The sequence below is a fragment of the Arctopsyche grandis genome, chromosome 5 (genome assembly GCF_051622035.1).
Source record: "Arctopsyche grandis isolate Sample6627 chromosome 5, ASM5162203v2, whole genome shotgun sequence".
In the NCBI taxonomy this organism is placed as follows: Eukaryota; Metazoa; Arthropoda; class Insecta; order Trichoptera; family Hydropsychidae; genus Arctopsyche; species Arctopsyche grandis.
The window spans coordinates 30,357,558-30,380,012 of NC_135359.1; the positions used below are offsets into that span (position 1 = coordinate 30,357,558).

A 22,455-nucleotide genomic window follows, 5' to 3' on the forward strand; every position below is an offset into this window, starting at 1 on the left:
AGTTTCGATCGGGACGTTATGGTGAATGGATCCCCATTGTTTCTAACTGTGGTGTCGAAAAAGTCATCGGTTAGTTGAACAACTGTATTGATTTGTTACTTTGTTTTATATATGTATGTACACATTCTGGAAAATTGTTTGGATTTGTAAGTATTTTAATATACGCGTCGTTTATTTTTATTTGATCATGATTTTTATTAATACTGAATTATGTTCACAATACATCTTATACCTATTTGAATAGCTACTGATCTACTAATCATTTTCTATTTTACAATTTTAATTTAATTTTGTTAGTAACCATAGTATTATATTATTCTAATGTTAATGTACAGCATAATAGGATAAAGAGCTCAAAAACCTATTTACAATTCTTATACATAGATGCTCATAATACATCTAATACATAATATTAATTAAATACTCTATAAAGTCGACGATCTAAAGCAGATTGTGTTTAGGTAATCTGTGTTTATACCTGAAGGTTATAGACGTTTTGTTCTAATCACCGAGTGGTTATTAGTGATTCTGTCATAGAATCGACTGGTTAGATTGTTAGTAATGTCTGAAACAAACAGAATATTATTTATGGCATTCAGTTTTTTCAATTAGTATATATGAGTGTATTATAAATTATCTTTAGGGATTTATTTTGTATTATTTGGAGCTTGGAAAGGTTAGTATTCGAGGTGTTAGCTTCGTTTATAATACTGTTACTTATGTACTGTTTTAATTCAGTATTTATCTGTTTTAAATACGAAAATAATATAAAGCATATAAACAGTAGTTGAAATTTTAAATTTGTTATGAAACATGTCACGTGTTAATAAAAGTTCGTTTCAAAACATTAATGAAATGGTGGATTACTGAAAAGTGAAACGGAAAAGCTCGCCGAGTTTCGAATAACATGTACATTACTTTTTTTTTTTGATTAAATATTTACATGAATTTATATGTATGTCTAATACGAACATACGGCTGCGGGCGTAAAAAAGCTCATATATTTTCAATATTATTAGTCAGTAAGTATTTTTAAGATGAATATACGGCATTGCTTTTTTTAATTCTGTGGTTTTTCATAAGTCTATTTTAATTTAATATTTTCAGAATTCATCTGAAAGTGTTTGTAAATATTTATTTTGCAAATAATATAAAAAGATCTCATTTTGTCTACATAGTCTGTTATTAAAAGTTCTATGCCCTGATTTTTATTCCGATAGGGATGTAAAATTCATTTTTATTTAAAACATTATCTCAAACCTTAAAATAGATTAATTTTTTGTTCAATTTTTTAAGAAGACCTTCGCTTAATATGTGAAATTAAATTTTATCGGTATTTTACATAATCAGTATAAATTTCATATTTTAAATTTTATGATCTCATTTTATTCCATAAAAAATATAAAATAAGCCTATATATGATATTATATTTGACCATAACGTGAATCTGTTAAAAGTTTTATTCTAAAAACTTCTACACGACTTCTATCTATCATACATAATACTAAAATAAAATATTTATTTCAACTACATGAAAGAGGACCACTCTCATTTGACTTAAATATTATATATAATACTTTGTATGTTGTTTAAGCTTGAATGATAGTATTTTTGATATATAATAGTATTTTATCGTTATTAAGCTACGTTCAAAATACATCTTACATAGATTGCTGGTATTATTTTCTGATTTACTGACGATTATAGAGTTAATAACGTTTGTTTTATAAATGTATAAGTGTTCAATGTATGAAAGAAGCTCAAAAACAGCATTAACGTCTCGATTTTTTGATTTTTAAATGCTTTTTACTATTAATAAATTATGTTCACATCTTATATCTATTTTAATAGCTACTTACATATCTACTGATCATTGTCTATCTTACAATTTTAATTTGATTTTGTTAGTAACCATAGTATTATATTATTCTAATGTTAATGAACAGCATAATAGGAAAAAGAGCTCAAAAACCTATTTATAATTCTTATGAATGCTTATAACACATCTAATACATAATATTAATTAAATAGCATTAACATCTAATTTATATGTTTGTATACTAGTGTTTTTACTCGGCTCCGCTCGGCACTTGTAATATAAACCGCTTACACATGGCCAATCAAATTTATTTGAATAGTTTTATTTTATTTGAATTTATTTGAATATTCATTTATTTTTTTAAGAAACAACATTAGTTACATACAAAGTCTCTTTCGAAATTACTATAGATACATTAGATAATAAATGTATCATATAATTTTTCACTTCGATAAACTGGAAAATTAAGCTGTAAAAATAAAATTCAAACATATTGCTTTCACATATAGAACATCGAAAGCATCCACTATATAGGAACAGCTTTAAAATTAAGCCATCCCTATTAGATTTTATCGTGAACGTGTTTTGAAAAAGGCATTAAGCTCGAACTAAATGGGATTGCTCGTTGACGTGTGAAGTATGCACGCTAGGTAAAATCGGGCCAATGCACTATTCTAATATTAGATGCACCCGGATAAACAATACATACGTATACACATTTGTATACACGTCGAAGCATACATACGAATGTATGTATGTATGTATGAATGTACCGAGCGAAAATATTGAATCGCGTGTAATGCGATAGTGTGTCGCATTTGACGTTATTTTCGACATCGTGTCATAACACTGGATAATGTTACGGGTCAGCTCTCGCGGGAAATTCGAAACGTTTCTTTCAAATGAACATATTCCGGTCGCCCATTTTGTAAATTAATACGCTCTTTTTCCCCCCGGAAATTAATTAGAGGAAAAATGCGGACGTTAAATTTTATATGCGAGGTTCATAGTCAATAATTGGCGCATGACATTCGCATATTCAAGGTAGGTGGGTTTGTGTTTGCGTTAAATGAATTACTTTTGGTGTTAGGAAAATCGATTGTTGATTGTAACGTGATACATGTTTTGTATTGGGAGTGGTGTATATTCAGTGGTTTTCCAATTTATTTTGATATTCCGTCGCTATTTCCACGCGAATTTTGGTAACATTGTTGATTTTTTTGTATGCAACCGCTTTATTGGTTAACAATTGGTTAACCTTGATTTATTATATTGAAATATTGTTCTAGGTTTGGTATTAAATTAAAATGATCAACTTTGTACAAGTCATTTTAAAAAATAACAAGATTAAATGTAAGAAATCCAAAGGTACTCAAGTGCGGCCACTATAAAATTTTATTTCGGCCACCAGCGACTTATGTAGAGTAAATAATATAAGTTAATATATTTAAAAAAAAACATGTGAAATTAAAATATTTTAGATTTTGTTGAATGCATCTGACTTGTATTCAATAAAAAACAAACACCTCAACATTTTTTTCCACGAGAATGTGATCTGTAGTGTGTTCTAGATCAACGTTTCTCAACCTTTTTTGGACTGTACTTTTGACTTTTGATTTGAACTGGACGACTACTTAGACAGATTTGAAAGCTGAAAAGTACTAATAATGAAAGATAAAATACCCGACTATAGATTCCAATATTCATTTTGAACAGAAAATTGACAGATTTTGAGACATCGACCGAACAACACCAAGATATTGAAAAATCGCGAGATTTACAAAACACATATGTACATATATCTTTGAATTTCGAGCCAATCAACATTTTTTATTACCAGATTCGTGTTCACTGGGCGTAGATCTATAAGAAAAGTCATATCTCGTCTCTGAACCAAAAAAAAAGTCGTTATTTGTCGAACAGTGTTATTAGGAAGACTATTCCAAACTGAAACCACTCTGTTTGAAAAGGAGGAATCTCAGATCAATTTATTCGATTTTTCTTTTTGGAGTCTAAAGGAGTGACCTCTGACATGAGTGTTTCCATTGAAATTAATAAGTTTGGACACATAACAATATTATAATGATTATTTAATATTTTAAAGACTTCGATTAAGTTGCCTCTTATTCTTCTCGTCTCCAATGTAGTGATATTTATTCTTTTCAACCCTTCGTTATAAGAAAGTGATTTGAGTAATAAATTGTTAAAAAAGTAATAAATTCAAAATAAGTAGTAAATTGACAATAAAGTAATAAATTGAAAATAAATAATTAATTGAAAACAAGTAGTAAATTGAAAGTTATAAATTGAAAGATAATTTAATTTAGTGTAATCTTTGTGCCTGATGTAGGTAAGTTAGCTGTGGAAATATACTCGATATTTCAGTGCTGATCCTAAAATTAACTTTTCTTAGTTTAAATCTTACTTATGCATTCATATTATTTTGCAGATCTATCTGACTTTCTTGCAATTCGATATCAATATAAATTTCATTCACACTAAATTGATCAATCACCCAATCTGGAATATTTTTAGATTTATAATATCATTAAATCTAACTTGCATATTCTCATAAAGCTGCTTCAAATGTTCAATATATTTACATATATACATATATGTGAAGATCATCAACTTGTATTTCATTAGAAATAGTAACTCACGTCATCCAATATTTATTTGGAAAAGATTTAGCTTTCCAAGAAAAGCAATAATTACATTTTTACACATTATGAGATAACAGTATTTTCCTTGTTTGTTTAACAAATAAAATTTCTCCAATATATCTGATAAATAAAATGTATCGCATTTCGTACACTTCCCCAAATTGCTTGCCACTCATCAGGACACAATACTGTTCCAAAGTATAACAACACGATTAAGACAATTACCCTTCGATAATCACGATTAAGACAATAACCCTTCGAGTTTCTGTGTGCTTAAATCCTCTTCTTTTTTCTCACATATTTGTCGAAAAAGGCGATCGCGAAGTGGATCCCGAAATATTTCGTATGTATTGCATTATGCATCAAGTAGTGCTAGTTATTAAATGTGTTATTAAATGCATGGAATATGTGGATATGCAATTAATACCAGTAGTAAATTGTTGAACATGTTTAGTTCTATATGTGAAATTAACTGTGAAAAACATAATATATTGCTCAATTACAATCACATTAGATGGCGAAGTTTTGATAATAGTGTTCAACGTCTTTGTGAATTAAATGAAATGCTCCTAAACCACTCAACCGATTACGATGGAACTTTCAGGATTTGTTGTATGCATGTCCGGAAAGCTTAATATAAAAAAAAAACCGGGAAAAAACCTCTTAATAATATTCGGATTTTTCCAAGACGAAAGTTTGAAGCCGCATTTTGTAGTCATGGAAATGTGTTCGTTGGTAACCACGTTACCAGTTGGTTTATGACGACACGGCTTTGAAGAGACACGAGTTGAGCTCCAACCATGACTTGAAACGGGAACTACATGCGTTATTGTGGCATTGCAATGCATGCCGGGTTCAGCTAGTAATAGATAGATAATATAAAATATGTAGCCGAGATTACATTTTTCATTAAATAACAAAACATATTCAAGTTAAATATATACATATATTAGTTTTCGTTTTTTTTTACTATATCTAAATATGTTTTGATGTTGTTTAAGCGTTAGTCAATAAATGACCGTTATATGATTTATAAAATATTTGATATTAAATATGTAGATGTATTTATTTATTAAGAGAGCAGATGAGTATAAATAGTACTTGTATTTCAACGCACTTAAGCTCTTTTGAGGCATCTTAAAATCTCCCTCGAATAAATTAAATACACTTTTAAAGTACCCATTTAACTGACGAATGATTAAACGCCCAATTAACGCACTTACACCATCATTGGAGCTCAATTTAAATTATAAATCTGGGTCAAAGCTGGGGCAGAGGCTCAACGTCAACAAAATACACCCGCAGTACTAAATTATAATATAAAACAAATTATGGCGGACAAGAGATTCGCCCGATAGACACATTTTCTAGGGGATGGTTCTCAAATTTGATCGAGGGCCACTCACTTCTTGTGGTGCTTCGTCGGCAATAATCTCATTAAACGTGTATCGGTTGAAGTTTTCGTCGAATTTGCGTTCGCAGAACAAACATTCAAGACAATCAACGCGCCGCGGATAATTTCTGCGAGCTTTTAGAGGGGGTGGTGGTGGGCGGTGTTTAGTTTTTGAGATGGAGAGAGCTTGGAGATTCATCGGAGCGAGGTAAATATAATGGATGATAAAGTAATTTAGGTTGGCCGTGTTGTTAGTTGGGCTAAATGGCGTGGAAATTTGCCGGATAAATTAAGGGATTCGATGAAAAGTGTGAACGCGGTACGCATTCGAATGTTCGCTTCGGGTATATGAAATATGTATTTATCTATGTATAATATTTCATTATTTGTTTATTTTAACCTAAAAACATTTGAAATTATTGCGTTGCAATGCTATTCATTCCAGTTTTTCCCGTTTCCGTTCCTGTTTTTACACGAATAAAGTAGATGGTTTTCCGATGCGTGAGCACATACTCCGGTTATTTTCATAAACTCCTTTGCAGTAAAAGAGTTTCCAGTCTTGCATCCCGTTGCTCGTCTGTTTCTTTCGTGCTTGAGGTGTAGATTGACCAATCGCTTTTCGTTTGGGTGGCATAATTAATTAGTATTGTAAATATTCCTTTGTTTTTGTAAATTTAATTGTTCGTTGGTTTTCGTTGATCGTATGTTTTTTCCGCGACTTACGCGAATACGAATTTCCTTTCTTCAGTTGGCAGGCGTCGCGTTTCAAATAATGGTTGTAGTTGGCGTACTTTTATATCGCGTTTCAAATAATGGTTGGAGAACAAACAACGTCTTTTCAAAACCGTGTCCAATAACGCATGCAATTCCCGTTCCCGTTTCCGTTTCTCGATACGTTTCGATAAGTGAATGTTTCAGTTTCAAATTAATCTTCAAAATAAGGCTTCGCTCGGTATTTGTAATGTAAACCGCTTAAACATGACTAATCTAATAGTAAAAAAAATAAATAAATTTGAAAAATAAATAAAAAAAAAATTATTTTTTTAAAAAAATATTTTTTTTTATTTATTACTTTATCTATGTACGTAGTAACAATAGATGAAGTTTTGTGATCATGCGAAAATTCGAGCTCTTTTTTTATTTAAAAAAAAAATGAAGCCGGGTAATACAGCTAGTACTTAATAATCAAATAAAATTATAGTAAAGTATAGGAACGCATCCGTGACAGACAGACTAACATTGATTTATATAGATATGTAGGAATGGTATGATTGGTACGTAATGTCAGGTTGGTATGAGTGATAAGTAATGTATTTGTACGTTGGAAATGCGTGCGCGCAAGTTGGTTGCCAACGTAAACATTTCCTTAACTAAACTGACGCTTCATACTTTCGCGTCGATAAAATGTAATTACGAATATTATTATTATTAAGAGGTTTTTTCCCTTTTTTTTCACAGTAATTACATACATACAACAAATCCTGAAAGTTTCATCGTAATCGGTTCTTTGGTTTAGGAGCCTATTCGAGACAGACAGACAGACAGTCATTGATACATAGATGTACATATATAGATTTATTTTTTATCTATACCAGAAAGGCCTTACACGTAACCCCAATGCACCTTCCTGGCCAGAAATATTGTACATTACAAGTATTAATCAAAGTAAATACATATCAATTAACACCCACAGAGACATCTATGGTCAAATTCGTAAATTTGCAGCATTTTTAAATAATTCAGCGAAATTCAGTTAATACATATCAATCAAAATTAATGTTCAGATTTGTAAATTTGCAGTTATTTATACAATTCAGTGAAATTCGAGATTGCTGAAAACTCTATACTTTGCGAGAAAGTGGGTAAGGTTGCCTATTTGTTGTAACCGTTTCAATGAAAATCAGATAAGTTGGCAAACTCTGATAGGAAACGATCGACCTGGAGTTTTTTTCAATTATCTTAATGGATTATATAATATTTCATTTTTAAATTTATCTATTGGAATAAGAAAATATCAATTCATTAAAAATAAAATAATTAAAAGCCCAAATTAAATTTTTTCATCAAATAAATAACATAAAATGAAAATATTTTATTGGAAACACATGTGTATGTAGATTTTTGAATAGAACGTTTGACTGAACGAATACTATGCCAACGGACGTTAAGCTGAACGGACATTTGGCCGATTGTGCATAGAGATTACTCAAATCTCAATGAAAGCATATTATTTATAAGCTCAATATAAGCACATTATTCAGAAATGAGCTCGACGTCATTAAAATTTGATGTATTTAAATAGTTAAAAACTTCGTTCGGCCAAATGTCTATCAGCCTAGTGTCCGTTCGGCCAAATGTTCGTCCGGCCAAATGTCTGTCAGCCTAATCTCTATTCGGTCAAGCGTCTGTCAGCCAAATGTTCAATAGTCCGTCAACCGTAGATTTGAAAATGGTCTGAAATTATAATATACTAGTATTTTTCCCGTTCCGATTTCAACGGGTGGCTACGGAAAAGAAATGATACACGAATTAAAATAAATTTATGTTATATATAAATAAAGGTAATTTATAGGCGTACACCCGTATTATGTCGAAATGATGAATGTATGTGTGTGTGTCTTCGTGGATGTGTGCATGTGTGTACGCAGCGCATCTGACGCTGACGCCACCCATTCTAACTCGCTCAATATCAAGAGTACATATCAGACGCTCCACACTCCCCCATTTCTCCGCTTCCACGTATCTTCTCGACACGATCGGTCGTCACGCCACATCCCTATGCATAACGTATACTCTTGGTATTCGTATTTGTTTTTTTTTATTTCCATGCTTTGATGCACTCGCACATACAAGCATACATACTAATACACAAATACAAACATCGCGTCCGTTTTTATATATATTATTATAATAAATAATTAAAAGCCTTTAAGAAAAATTCATAGTATTACGTAATGTATAGAAAATAACTAAAGCTAAATAACTAAACAAAAATAGCTAAAGCTTTTCCATTCAAAATATTATTCAGTTAAATACTGGGCGTTTTAATATTAAATGACAATTCAAGTTTATTCCATTCACCACAATGTCCATTCTATAAAATTAGAAAATTACTCACGTGTTTATGGCGTCAAAAAATAATTTCATTGTGGATAATAAAACTTTATATAATAGATATGTTAAATTACGAACCAAAAAACCGTCAAAATTAACTGATCATTAATTGAAATATTCACCTTGAATATAATATAGACTTCCCGAATATTTGTCTATTGACCTGAATGTACTTACCAATTAAAATAAAAAAAAAACGAATTTATAGAGAAATTCGTATTTTTATCACATCTCTCTTTACACTCGTGTAGAATTTTCTCTACTTTTCTTTCCGAACTGAGGTTTTCTTTACAGATAATTGAAATTCCAACAACGTTTCTCCGCCAGTCCATTCAGTTTAATTGGGATACCGGCTTTACAATCAATTGGTTCATCTGCAGCGTCTTTTTATATTAAAGACAACCATATTTTTGACTTCCGTAAAAAATTAGGATCACGTGATTCTTAATTGGACAATTTTTTTAAATTTGTTACATGCGAGCGAAGCTCTACATGCGCTGTCGATGTTTTCTCGCCTCGAATTAAACCCTCATCGCATGCGACGAAATCTACGGCAGTGTAAGAGTTAATACGGGCACGATTCTCCTCTGCTTTTGCAGGCTTTGGAAAAGGGAAACCTTAAAGGTTTAATCCTTGGATCAATCGCAATTCCGATCCGACGGGCTACATAGTGCACGCGATTGAAACCACTCCTAGTTTTATCTCGAACCAATTTGAGTAAAAACGTGATTTATTTTGAAAATTAACAAAAAAAAAACATTACAATTAAGTACGTAAACATATTCAACAGAAAATCGCGTTATTTTTTGATTTAAAAGTTACAAAATTTCTATCATTGCATCCCGACTTGACTTCTATTCATCATACCGACTTTCGAAATCAAAATTATTCATTTTAGAAAGCCGCAATATGTATGTAGATCAAAATCCAACAGTTTATCTCAGTGGTTAGTATATTCTTCTGGCGACTGAGAAGTCCTGGATTTGAGCCGTGATTAGATTTCGATTGAAAAGAATCTTACGTTTTATGATTTGAAGGACAGAAAAGCCTAACAGGTAAACGCGATGCTCATTACCTGGTCAACTACAAAAATCGATAAACAATTATATTTATACAGTACCATAAAGACATCTATGGAAAAATTCGATTATGTATGAAATATACAAACATATACATAAACAAACAAATACACAAATAAACAAGCATCTTTTATATATGACTAGCTGAACCCGGTATGCGTTGCAATGCTACAATAGCGCATGAAATTCCCTTCTCATTCTCGTTCTCATTTCTGTTCCCGTTCCCGTTCCCGTTCCCGTTCCGATATCGATATCGTTGTCATAAAAACTTTCATTTGTTTTCGATGCTCTCAACAAACCTTACATATGTACATAGTTACAAAGTCTCTTTCGAAATTATACATACATACATACTGTCACGTTCCAATGAAAGATTAATAAATTTTAGTTCACTCATTCCACCGCTGCCACCAAAATTATCATAGCTGCGTTTCATTGAAAGATTTATTAATTTTTAAAAACTACTTGGTTAACTTACCGAGTTTGATTGATTAATATTAAAATGTTACATTTATCTTATATTTTATTCGAAAAACGATAGATTATGGAATGATGATAATTTAATATGAGATACGCAGAACTATTAACAATTAACTTTTGTTCACTTTGTTCTGCTGCTGTGTTGACCGACATTTACGAGGTCGATACTTACGGGGTCGATGGTGATGACTAATGTTCTCAGAGTCTTAATGATGACGACTGTCATCCGCTGAGTCGATGGTGAGGACAGACTTGAATTCTATCAGTATGAGTTTATATATAATACTTTTCTTTAAGACAATGAAGTATAGAAGACACGTGTCGTACAATTTCGGTTAGTCAGTAAATTGGGTGTGCCACAAATCAATGGTTATACTTATTAATTCACACACATCAATGGGTTACTTGTTAAATTAGGTGTGTCACAAATCAATGATGTGTCTTATTCCTACTGGTTAGTCAACTAATTTGATAAGCGAGGTATGTAACACTAGGTTGGGCAAAGTCCACCACTCCTGTCATTGATAAGGAAGGTACATACATAACAATACATGTACATATATTATAAGTTTTACCCGGCTTCGCTCAGTGTTTGTAACATGGCGAATCTAATAGTAGATATTCATACAAAGTCTCTTATATAATTATATATTAGACTAGTGGTGTTACCCGACTTCGCTCGATATGTGCAACATTGAGCAGCTTAAACATGGAAAAATGATCTAGTAGTAAACATTCATTTGTTTTTTTATTAAATTTATTTTGATATCGATATCGTCGTCATACTTTGATTTCTTTTCGATGTTCCCAACAAACCTTACATACATATTTTTCTAATAAGTCTCTTTTGAAATTATATATTAAGATCTCTAGGCACAACTTCTCACAATTCTCCTGGAATTCAATTTTTTTTTAAATCCTCACACTTTTTCAAGCATCCTCCACAAGCATACCAACATACACCGGGTCTGTTTGTCTATCTCGAATACCCAAAGAACCGATTACGATGGAACTTTCAGGATTTGTTGTATGCATGTCCGGAAAGATTACTGTGAAAAAAGGGATAAAACCTCTTAATAATAATATTCGTAATTACGATTTTATCGACGCGAAAGTATGAAGTGCCAGTGTGTAGTTAAGGAAATGTTAACATTGGAAACCAACTTGCGCGCACGCATTGCCAACGTACAAATACATTACGTACCAGTCATACCAACCTGACATTACGTACCACTCATAACAATCCTACATATCTATATAAATCAATGTTTGTCTGTCTGTCACGTATGCGTTCCTATATTTTACTATAATTTAATTTGATTATTAAGTATTAATTTGAAACTGAAACATTCACTTATCGAAACGCATCGAGAAACGGGAACGGGAACGGGAATTGCATGCATTATTGTGCCATGAAACGATGGAACTTTCAGGATTTATTGTATGTATGTCCAGGACGCTTACTGTGAAAAAAATCGGCCAAAAACAGGAACGGAAACGGGAAAACGGGAATGAGTGGCATTAAAATTAACAAATAATTGAATAATTTCAAACGTGTTCACTGCCTGCGTTTTTCCGACAAATGGGAACGGATACGAAAACGGGAACGGGAACGGAAACAGGAACGGGAATTATCACATTAATGATCTAACATTCGTTGAAATATTTTTGAATTTTGCAAGTAAGTGATGATATGTACATTTCAAGAAGCGGTTTCTGCTAATTAGCCACCCACAACCCCCCGCTCCACACAACCACCCCATCTTGTCTCCTTTCTGCACACTCGCTATTGTCATGCTGAAGACAAAGCTGGCCGGAATGTTGATTCTGAAACGCAATATTGTTTCAGCACCTCCGCCCCGCCGTGACTTGTTAATTTTCAGCCGGGGAGGCTTCCGCGGATCTAATTCTGCCCCGTGAATAATATGCGAAGATTTAGCGCACATGTTCGCAATAGTTTGCGTATGTGTCTCTTGAAAACCCTACCCGCCGGCCCTATAACAACCAAACCACCCCCCGTTCGCAGTGTGAGAGGACTCGTATTGTTGTTTCGTTTCGTCGCCAGAATGCTTAATGTCGGCCGGGGTCAATAAATAACCGGCAACTCGTATTGTCGTATAACAATAAGCAACCCTGCGTTTCAGATAACGAGAACAGACGCCACTGCTAGAACTTGGGAAATGATGAGCGTTATTTAAGCATTTCATCAGACGCCACCAGATCGAGAAGTACCAGTTTTCAATCATCATTCAATATGTATCTCAATTTAATTAGACTTTGTCAACGAATCTCTGCGGAAAAACCATCTGGACAGTACTGATCATTCATGATATATGTATGTACTATTACATGTCACCTTTCATAATTTAATGATTGTTCCATTGGATCCGTCTTGTTGAAGTGTGTGGAATCTATGATCGATTTGGGTATCACTTTTGATCATCAACTCACCTTTCACAACCAAATCAGACAGTCGCTGACGTTTCCTCTCGTTCACTTGGATTTGTCTCGAGATATGCTAGGTTATTCTCCAACCCTTTGTCTTATCGCTTGTGTTTCAACTCGCTTATGAGAAGCAAGCTGGAGTATAATGCGATTGTGTGGAGTGCGCATGAAGAAAATTACTCTCTAATGATTGAGAAAGTGCAAAAAGCATTGCTTCGTTTCCTATATAGGAAAGAGTATGGGCACTACCCATATCTCTACCCTACTCTTTTTCTTTTGGGTTCCAAGCCCGCTTTAAATGTCAAGGAATTCAACCCTTAAAGCCCTCAACATGAGGCCACCACCCCCCCAACGAATATATCGCACAAGAACAACTGCACATCACTGTTCTAATAAAAAAAACCACACCGTACATTACCAAGTACAAAATAAACAACAACGCATGAACACATAAAGCGCGCATGCGCTAGGAAATAATACCTGAAATGTGCCGTGCGAATGCACACACACCTCAAGTAAACATACATGTATGTATGTATATGCGTGCATAAGCACACACACACACTTCCTTTTGGGTATGCTTGGGTATAATTCCCTTGAACTTCTGAGGAACTTCTCATTAATTCGTTTTTTTCTCCAGCCTGAACAGTTGGGATTTAATGTCCCTAATAATTATGTGGGTGGTAGACATCATTATTTAATGGTTGTACTTTCTGCCCGCATAGCTCTTTATCGAATGGCTCCTATTCCAAGAGCTATCCAACTTCTCAATGAAATCGTTGCTGATGAGCCTGAATATGATATTTTTCACCTCAGTGAGTGTAGGTTATCGGAGATTATTTTAACCTATTTGTCTGGTAGCCTGCACTTATTATTATTTTCATAACTGAATGTGTTGTATGAGTGGAATTTTGATCTTGTCTCTTCCATTTTGGGCCTCGCAGGGATGTTTTATATATTGATGCTGGCTATATATAGGTGCAAAACATTCCCTACTTTGTGTTTTATTATTTTATATTTTTACTTTACCTGCTATTATTATAATGCTATTATTATTTTATTATATATTTTTTTGTCTGCGTATATATGTAAGTATGTACATATTTTTATTTTTCTCATATCTCTGTATTTTTTCGACCATTGTGGCGCATTAGGGACTCTGTAATGCCACAATAGTTCAAACTTATACCTAAATAAATAAATAAATAATCTGAAGAATTGTATACCTAATAGTAAAAATATATCTGTACATATATTTTTTAATTGTATGTACAAGTTAAAGTAATAAATTAAATGTATGTTAAATATGCCCCACTGAGTAATTCGTAGCATTAGCGTTCGTTTAGGACCAAATGATAGTTCATTTGTTGGCACGCAAGTGCGGATTGGTCCAAGAGTCCTCTCGGGGAGAGCTGTCATTTAATTTATTATACTGGCGGAAAAAAAACGCGTAAACTCCGTAAATTACGAAAGTAATAAGACTTTAACGACTTGCTTCCACGACTTTACAAATAGACTCAGTTTAACTTGTTCAAGAGTTTACTTTGAACAGCTTTGTCATTGACGTGAAAGTAAAATAATAACTTATATGTATATACAATAAGACACCTTTACAAATCAATTTTAATAACAAAAACGTATATTTTATCTATGAACAGAGAACAATAACAAAGATTCGTATTAATAATATATTTTTCTGATACAATTTAGTTTTTTTTCGTAGTCTATTTTGCTAGCAAGTTAAATCCTTTGTATTTGGTGAGTGATTTTTACTTGATCCGGGGGCTATTTTATATGGTTTTAAATTTAAATATTTACTTTATCTATGTTTTTCTTATATCTTTGGAAGGATAAAAAATAAATTCTGAAAAATTGGGTTACTTAAAGTCAAACGTATAACGAATATGTATATATGTACCTACATTGTTACATATCATTCGCATGAAAAGTATATAAGTACATAATTGAGTATAAGGATTAAGGACTATACCTGAATTTATGATAGCTACGATGGGAAAAATTTTCCAGTGAATTACCAATGTCTGGTATTTGTTAAATTCAATTTAAGTTATTCAACTTTCTTGTAACTGTATTTGGGTAAAAAATTCCCCCGAGGGAGGGTGTATTTTTTTATACGTCAAGATTCCTTACAGATCACGACATATTTTCTAGCCATTAGACATGTATTGGCATTGAAAAAATCAATATACAAGTGCTTAAACGTATTTACTCATTTTTTTATTCCAATCTATACTTTTTCAAATTTATATCGATCATGTTTCATCGATACTCTCTTGCTATTGTAAATACGTACGTATTTGAGTTTGCGAAGTACATAAAGCCTAGAGGCTATTACCAGTAAATGTTACAGACATTTTCTCTTATAAAATTTCTTAGATGATATTCATTAAAAATTTATTCTAAAATTGTAATATTCTATTTTTTCTGTTGAAAGTTTTGAAAATGTGTCACGTATGAGCAAACATCTGTATGTTTTTTGGTTTGTTTCGAAAACTGTTCGATTTCAGAGACCAGAAAATTGTTCCGCATACCAAATCCGTATCGAAAATAGCCGGAACATTTCTCGTGAGATTTAACTATGCATATGCATATAGGGTGACCAACATACGTCAATTTAGAAGATTTAATATATTATATCTACTGGAAAGTATCATCACACTTCGGTTTAAAATGCACTACATACTTTATTTAATTTACACATTTCTTTCTGTACCATAATTCAGTAGCCCTTATGAACTATACTTCTTTTTCAATATTAAGATTAACGTATTATATTTACGCTGCTACATCTCTGAAATAAATAAAACATTAATCATCGTTAATTATTCTCAATGACTGTTTACACAAATAAAAATTGATTAATATATTCATTGTCTACGTATAATATAATACATTTTAATGTGACTAAAAGTATAATAAAACAATTCCCATTGAAAACTCGTATTTATAACACTAATGTGTACAGTTAGTCGTAAACAGGCGGTATCCGTTTTCGGGGCACATAATTGGTGCCAATTTAAATGCGAAACGGTCGATTCCATTAAGCGACATTAATTGCACAAATAGAGTAATATAAATTTAATGATAAAAACATATTTTAACGTTTCCATTGTCATTTCCAGAACACCGTATTGCTTGCAATGATCGATCGAAACGATGTATCCTCAAAGGTACGCAGAAAAAGGAAACAATCGAGGAGCAATAAAATTTAAGGGTGAGTATTCAATACCAAGTGGTTCCACGCAATCTTATCGTTTGAATATAGACGATCTGTTTTACAATTTCAGGGTTGTTTCACTTGATGGTGATATTGGGAACGGCGGCCGCAATTGTCGCTCCAGAATGTTGCGATTGTCCCGATTCCTGTGTTTGCAAATGGATAACGGGCAAGATGACGGCCATTTGCATATCTGCCGGATTCACAGACGTACCCAGTCTAAGTTCAGACACTCAAGTACTGAATTTGAACAGTAATAATATAACGTACCTGAAAGCAGATGCTTTCGGTTCAGCCGGTCTCGTCAATTTGCAAAAGATCTTCATAAAGCATGTGACTTTGCGTGAAATGCATCGAGACTCTTTCAAAAACATGACTATACTAGTTGAAATTAACATGTCTGATAATTATCTAAGCTCAATTCCCAAAGGTGCCTTTGAAGGAAACGTTCGGTTAAAGATACTAATCTTGAGTGGAAATCCGCTTAAGATACTACCCAGTGGTCAGTTTCCAACTCTACCATGTCTACGCACACTGGAACTTGAAAGCTGCCAATTGCAGACAATAGAAGATTCTTTTGTGAATTTGAATGCTTTGGAGATTTTGAATTTAAAATTGAACAATTTGCAAAGTGCTTCCAAAGAAATTTTCGCCAATCTGACGAATCTCAAGTCCCTGGCTCTAGAAGGCAATCCTTGGAGGTGCGATTGCGAATTGAAGATCTTCAGAGATTGGTACCTATCCAGCAATCTTCCGTCACTTTCGCCTATTTGCTACCAACCAGAGATCTTCAATCAAAAGCTCTGGACTAGCATAGCTTCAGAAGACTTCGCCTGCCTTCCAAAAGTGCAAATAACTAACGGCGATGTAGTATATAAAGATGTGGGAGAAAACATGACGTTGAGTTGCAACATCGTAAGTAATCCCGAACCGGTAGTTTTATGGCTGTTCAATGGTGTGCCAATCGCAATAGGTGTTAACGAATCATTCACTGAAGATGTATCTGTTGAAATCTTGATCGATGGATCCGTTGAAAAGTGGTCCAATTTAAGCATACGAGAGTTGAACGAATACAACTTTGGCCATTTCGTATGTTTGGCCAAGAGTGCTGTTTATTTGGTCGAAGCTAAATCGCTAGTAAGTTTACCAGTAGAGGAGGATCCACCGGTTGTGGTTAAAGGACACGCTTTTTGGTTTCTGTTCACGGGAGTGTCGATTTTGGGTTTGGTTTTGTTTGTGTTGGCAACATCAGCAGTAGCTTGCGGCTGTATGACTTACAGCAGAACAAATAAAATTAAGAAGCAAGATGAAAAGACGGGTGATCCAGAGAAACGTCTGTTGGACGTGTCTTCATCCCACAGCAGGAAGAGCAGCTGTGAGAAATTAGACAGCATCAGTGGTGCTAACGAATCCGTAGATAGATTCAACAGTAACTTGCATCTGAAGCGACCTGATTATGGATATGTCACCGCTTTTCCGGTATTTCCTGTGCCACCTCCAGAGCAGTTTTCCAATAGCATGGCGAGGAGTCGTACGCTGGGAAACGTGTATCAATATGGTACCAAAAGTCGGCAGTACAGGTCTAGACCAGATGTTGATCAAAGTTCAGATGTTGTGTGCAAAGCTAGGAAGTGCAGAGGTGTTGGTTCCAAAGGCAGTTCGAGTGTTTTCGACGTTTCTGTCTTGCCTTTTGCCACCTTGCCTAGAAAGCACTTCACTGGCGAATATACTTCACCCATTACCAAGTATGACAATATGGGAAAGCGTATATCAGTCAGAGGAAGTTCAACTATGTCCTTTCAAGATATTCCTCCTCCTCCACCGCCTCCATTGTCGTCTAAATCTGATTTTGAATTTGTACCATTGTAAAACAGTTCCAAATTTATAGAATCGCTTGGAGTAGACACTTCTAAAATATTCAGATTTGTTATTTTATTACTGAGTATTGCGGAAATGTTGTGTATTGCGGAGTTGTGTATTGTGAATGAAATATTCATTCAGAAATTCTTCAAGACGGGGTGGAAACAATCAGTTGACGATAGTATCGTGAAAATGAACAGTCATTTTTGAAGATAGTTTCAGTCTGGAAAGCTCAGCACGCTGTCAAACATTTTTTTTGGAATTTATGAAATTCAGAGTTGGCTTAGTTCCAATAAGATAAAGCACAATTGGATAGAAGCACACTGCATAAATTTCCATCATCCGAGAAACATCCTTACGAATTACGATTCGTTGAATTAAAAAAAATATGAAAAATGTTCGACGATATTATTTTTAAAAATATAAATTATCACTTGAGTGATAATATTTTTAAAAAATGACTTTGTGACTGTGTATTTTGCTATTATTTAGCCAGTGAGTATTTATTTTTCAATTAACGTGTTCATTTTCGAGATAATAATGGTCTAATAACTGTTTCCACCTCGTTTTGTTTTATTACTCGTTTATGTGCGTATGTATTTATGTAAGTATACCTTTGTAATTTTTTTTATAATCTATGTATATTTATTAATGCCGGTATACCTATTATAATTTATGTTTAATTAAAAAAAAGAAGACAGTGTAATATGTTTGTATTTAATTTTATTTATAATAAATCGCTTATGTGCGCTTAAATTTTATGCAGGAGTTTTATTTCTGCAACGTATACATAATTTCTATAAGAATTTTCAAGCACTTCATAAGTGATTATATCTTTATTTGGAATAGTTCAGCAAAATCGTTACTTAAGAGGGCTGGATACCCGAAACCTTAGTTTTGTTGCTGTTCCTTTCTTCAATATATATATTGAGTGAATGCGACAGTTGCGCCTCGACCAGATAATACCTATTTTAAATTGACAAAATCGAGGTTTCGTATTCTCCAGTTTTCTCCTCCGAAACTGGACCAATTAAAAAAAAATCATCACCGGTATAAAAAAGATATTTTCTATGTTTTTGTTTTGGTATTTTTTTAAAAATCAACCGTTAAATTAGCACGCTGAACTCTTTTTGTGGGTGTAAAATCGAGGCGATTTTATAAATGTTTGGTGGCTCCTAGCTCCTATAAAAAATAACTAATCAAAAAAATAAAAATATAGAGACATGCCTATGACGTATATCCACAGCATATTAAAAAATAATTTCTTTAGTGCCATAATTGAGGAAGGGAGAAGTGTAATACGTTTGTATGGACAAGGCGTTGATGTCCAGCCCTCTTTATACTTAATTTCAAACACATTTAAACATATGTATGAATCACTGATTTGAAGAACTCGATAGATTTGAAGATATCGATAATTAACATATATATTATTATAATATACGTACATATCTAAATACATACAAACTTTACAAACTAATCTTAAAATAATCGTTTCGCAGATTCCGATAGCTTTATCGAAGCGGAAAGCCCGCACTCGTAACGAGCTTTCGCGTAATAATTTCACATTAAATTTGCGTATTTCCTCGGGATAGGTTTTAACCAGTCGCGAACGCATTCCACGGGGGTAGGATACACCCCTGAGAGTTAACGTTAACGGCCACCCGTTAACTGCATCAATAACACTTTGTCCGACCGCTTGTTTGAATATTTCACACGTGTTTCTCGTTAAGTTTGTGGGTGAATTTAGCCCTACTATTGTAACCCTTCAGTTGACATTGACTCATGATGCATGCAAATGTATTACTAATTAAAGTGATAAATCTTTGGAGATCACTTATGTGTATCTACTGTCTACGTAAACTACATATGTACATGCTGATGTAATATGAATTTCACATGATGTGCATATGTGTAGGTATAAAATACACGTAGCCACCGAATTGTTTATATAAAAGTTGATGGAATATCGCACACAATGTTAATTGAATTTGAACTGAATTTATATGAATTGAAGAATCTGTAATGCTTCAAATAGCTATTCTTAATTACTTAACTCTAAAATTTTACTTATAAATTTATATGCACAGGGGTGTCTCCTCGCACCTCGCAAGAATGCATCCACGGTCTTACTCTACCTACAACTAAATTGTTCTTATTTCTAGTATAATAACTATGTATATTTATTTATTATTGTATAATCCTTAAAATACTTAGGTAATAACTTATGATCTAACTTATAAACAAAAGACAATGCACTAAGATTTAAACTAATTCTAATACTCATCCATCCCAATTCATCAAACATACTTCTGATACTTTTTAATCTACCCACATTCAAAATAGCTCTCATAGCTGTATTTTGTAATTTTTGTATATTTACAAAATCTTGGCCATTAAACATGTTAAGCACAGTGGCACTACAAACCACGTCTGGCCATACATTTAACGTTAAACCAATAAACCATAAACCATATAGTGTTATAGATAAAATTATAGTATATCATTTTTTTTTTGTAAATAATCAATAGCAGTTAGTTTTAAAAGGATAAAGACATATACATATGTATGTTCATATTTGTATTATAATTATTTATTTTGATCCCACTACTATTTTGCCAAAATATTTACTAAAATTTGCCAGTAAAATCAAATGAAATTGTCTTTGTCGTAATTTAAATAATTTTTTCGTGATATAATCTGTTAGAAATGACCTGTCTCGCGGTGACGTTCTCCGGGAAATTCAAAAGGAAATTATCCCCCTTTTCATCCTCACGCCAAATACAAAACGCTATTTGTTTTCTTTTTTTCAGCGGAAATTAAAAGCACGACATTCGAAATGACGAAGAGCTGAAGAAAAGTGTCTGCGAAATGAACAAAAAAAAAAATATACTAGACTTCCAGAACTCAACTTCATTATAATCAATATATCCGATTAAGATTGATGTTACTTCTTTTTTTAATTAAATTTTCGCAAAATAAAACATAAATAAATTTTTTAATACTATACACATTTATAAAAGTATAAAACTGACTACTTTCTAATAAAACATGGCCCGCAATGCGGTAACCATTGCTTATAATTATCTGAATGTGTATAGGTATTATTATACGTACATATGTATATCTAATTCGGGTAAATTCCCCGTACGCTGGATAATAATAATATGACATCGATTAAATCCATATAAATGGGAAATTCCACAATATTGTCACATATTTCGAATTGGAGCTTACGTATCACATGTTGAGGAACCCAGGATTGGATTGTGTGCGATGTTATTGAGTTAAAATCATACATAAATGAAAAAAAGAAAAAAATAGCTTAACAATGGAACAATTGAGAAGAAATCTTTTTACTAAAAAGAAGGTAAGATAAAATCTGTTTTTATTACGTTGAATACTCTTCAAAGGAATGAGGGTATTGAATCGTATTTTTTATGTTTCAAATTAATTTGTTTCTATCACCAGTACACAAATACTCAAATAGAATAGAATTCAATTAGATTTTTTTACTTATTCACGAATAATATGTTTATTGAAAAAATGGTTAATATTTATGGTGACGGTATTTCCCAGGACTTAAGAGGGATGCTTCGCAAAAAAATTATACTCCACTTTATATAAAAAATCACGTCCAAAAATTTAATAATGAAATAAAATAGATAAAATATTAAAAAATTAGAATAAAACATGAAATTCATATGCCGCAGGCTGATTTTTTCTGAAATGTTTAAAACTAACAAATAAAATGACAAGTTTTCCAAAAATATACGTATATTCTGAGTTTCTTTTAATTGAAAAAATTACATATTGCTGCACAGATATTGTATATCCAGTTTTCACAAAAATTGAGTTATCATTCACATCCATATGCATCAAACCTCCGTGTTTAAAAAGTATTATGTATATGTCCAAATAGTACATTTGAGAAGATATGTATAGTCTTATATAAAAAATATGTCCATTTCATCCACATCTTTCTTCCAAAAAATATATGTTACTTACAATATTTTAACAAAAAACAAAAAAGAAGTACGGTATGTAAATATATTGCATGTCCGGTGTCAAAAGTATGTACATTTGCTACACACTTAATATGAAGGCAGTTGAAAGATTCCGACTACGTGGTCAATAAAGATTTAAGCCTAGATCAATCACAAAATATTATTACTTACCCGATCAAGGTGAACAGAAACGGGTTTGCTTGCAATTAATTTATGCAAATTTTGTAAACTAAATTACTTAAAAATAAAGGAAAAAGCAACCCTTACACAAGCAAAGATGAAAGAAAATGAAAACAGGCTCATTATACTACATACATATATTTATGTAAAACGGTACGTACGGTCACACTATTTATA

The 22,455-nt window shown here is 32.6% G+C and overlaps 1 protein-coding gene across 1 annotated transcript; it reads left to right on the forward strand.

Annotated features, from left to right (window-relative positions):
- LOC143911931 (uncharacterized) lies at nucleotides 1-18,851 on the forward strand. Its single transcript, XM_077431030.1, has 3 exons — nucleotides 1-69; nucleotides 16,137-16,228; nucleotides 16,302-18,851. The coding sequence occupies exons 2-3, from the start codon at nucleotides 16,171-16,173 to the stop codon at nucleotides 18,098-18,100; spliced, it is 1,857 nt and encodes a 618-aa protein (XP_077287156.1). The 5' UTR covers nucleotides 1-69; nucleotides 16,137-16,170; the 3' UTR covers nucleotides 18,101-18,851.
- The last annotated feature ends 3,604 nt before the right edge of the window (nucleotides 18,852-22,455 follow it).

Coding starts and splice junctions, on each gene's coding strand:
- LOC143911931 (XM_077431030.1), top strand. CDS start 16,171: ATGTATCCTCAAAGGTACGCAGAAAAAGGAAACAATCGAGGAGCAATA. Junction 16,229..16,301: donor AGGAGCAATAAAATTTAAGG/GTGAGTATTCAA, acceptor TTACAATTTCAG/GGTTGTTTCACTTGATGGTG.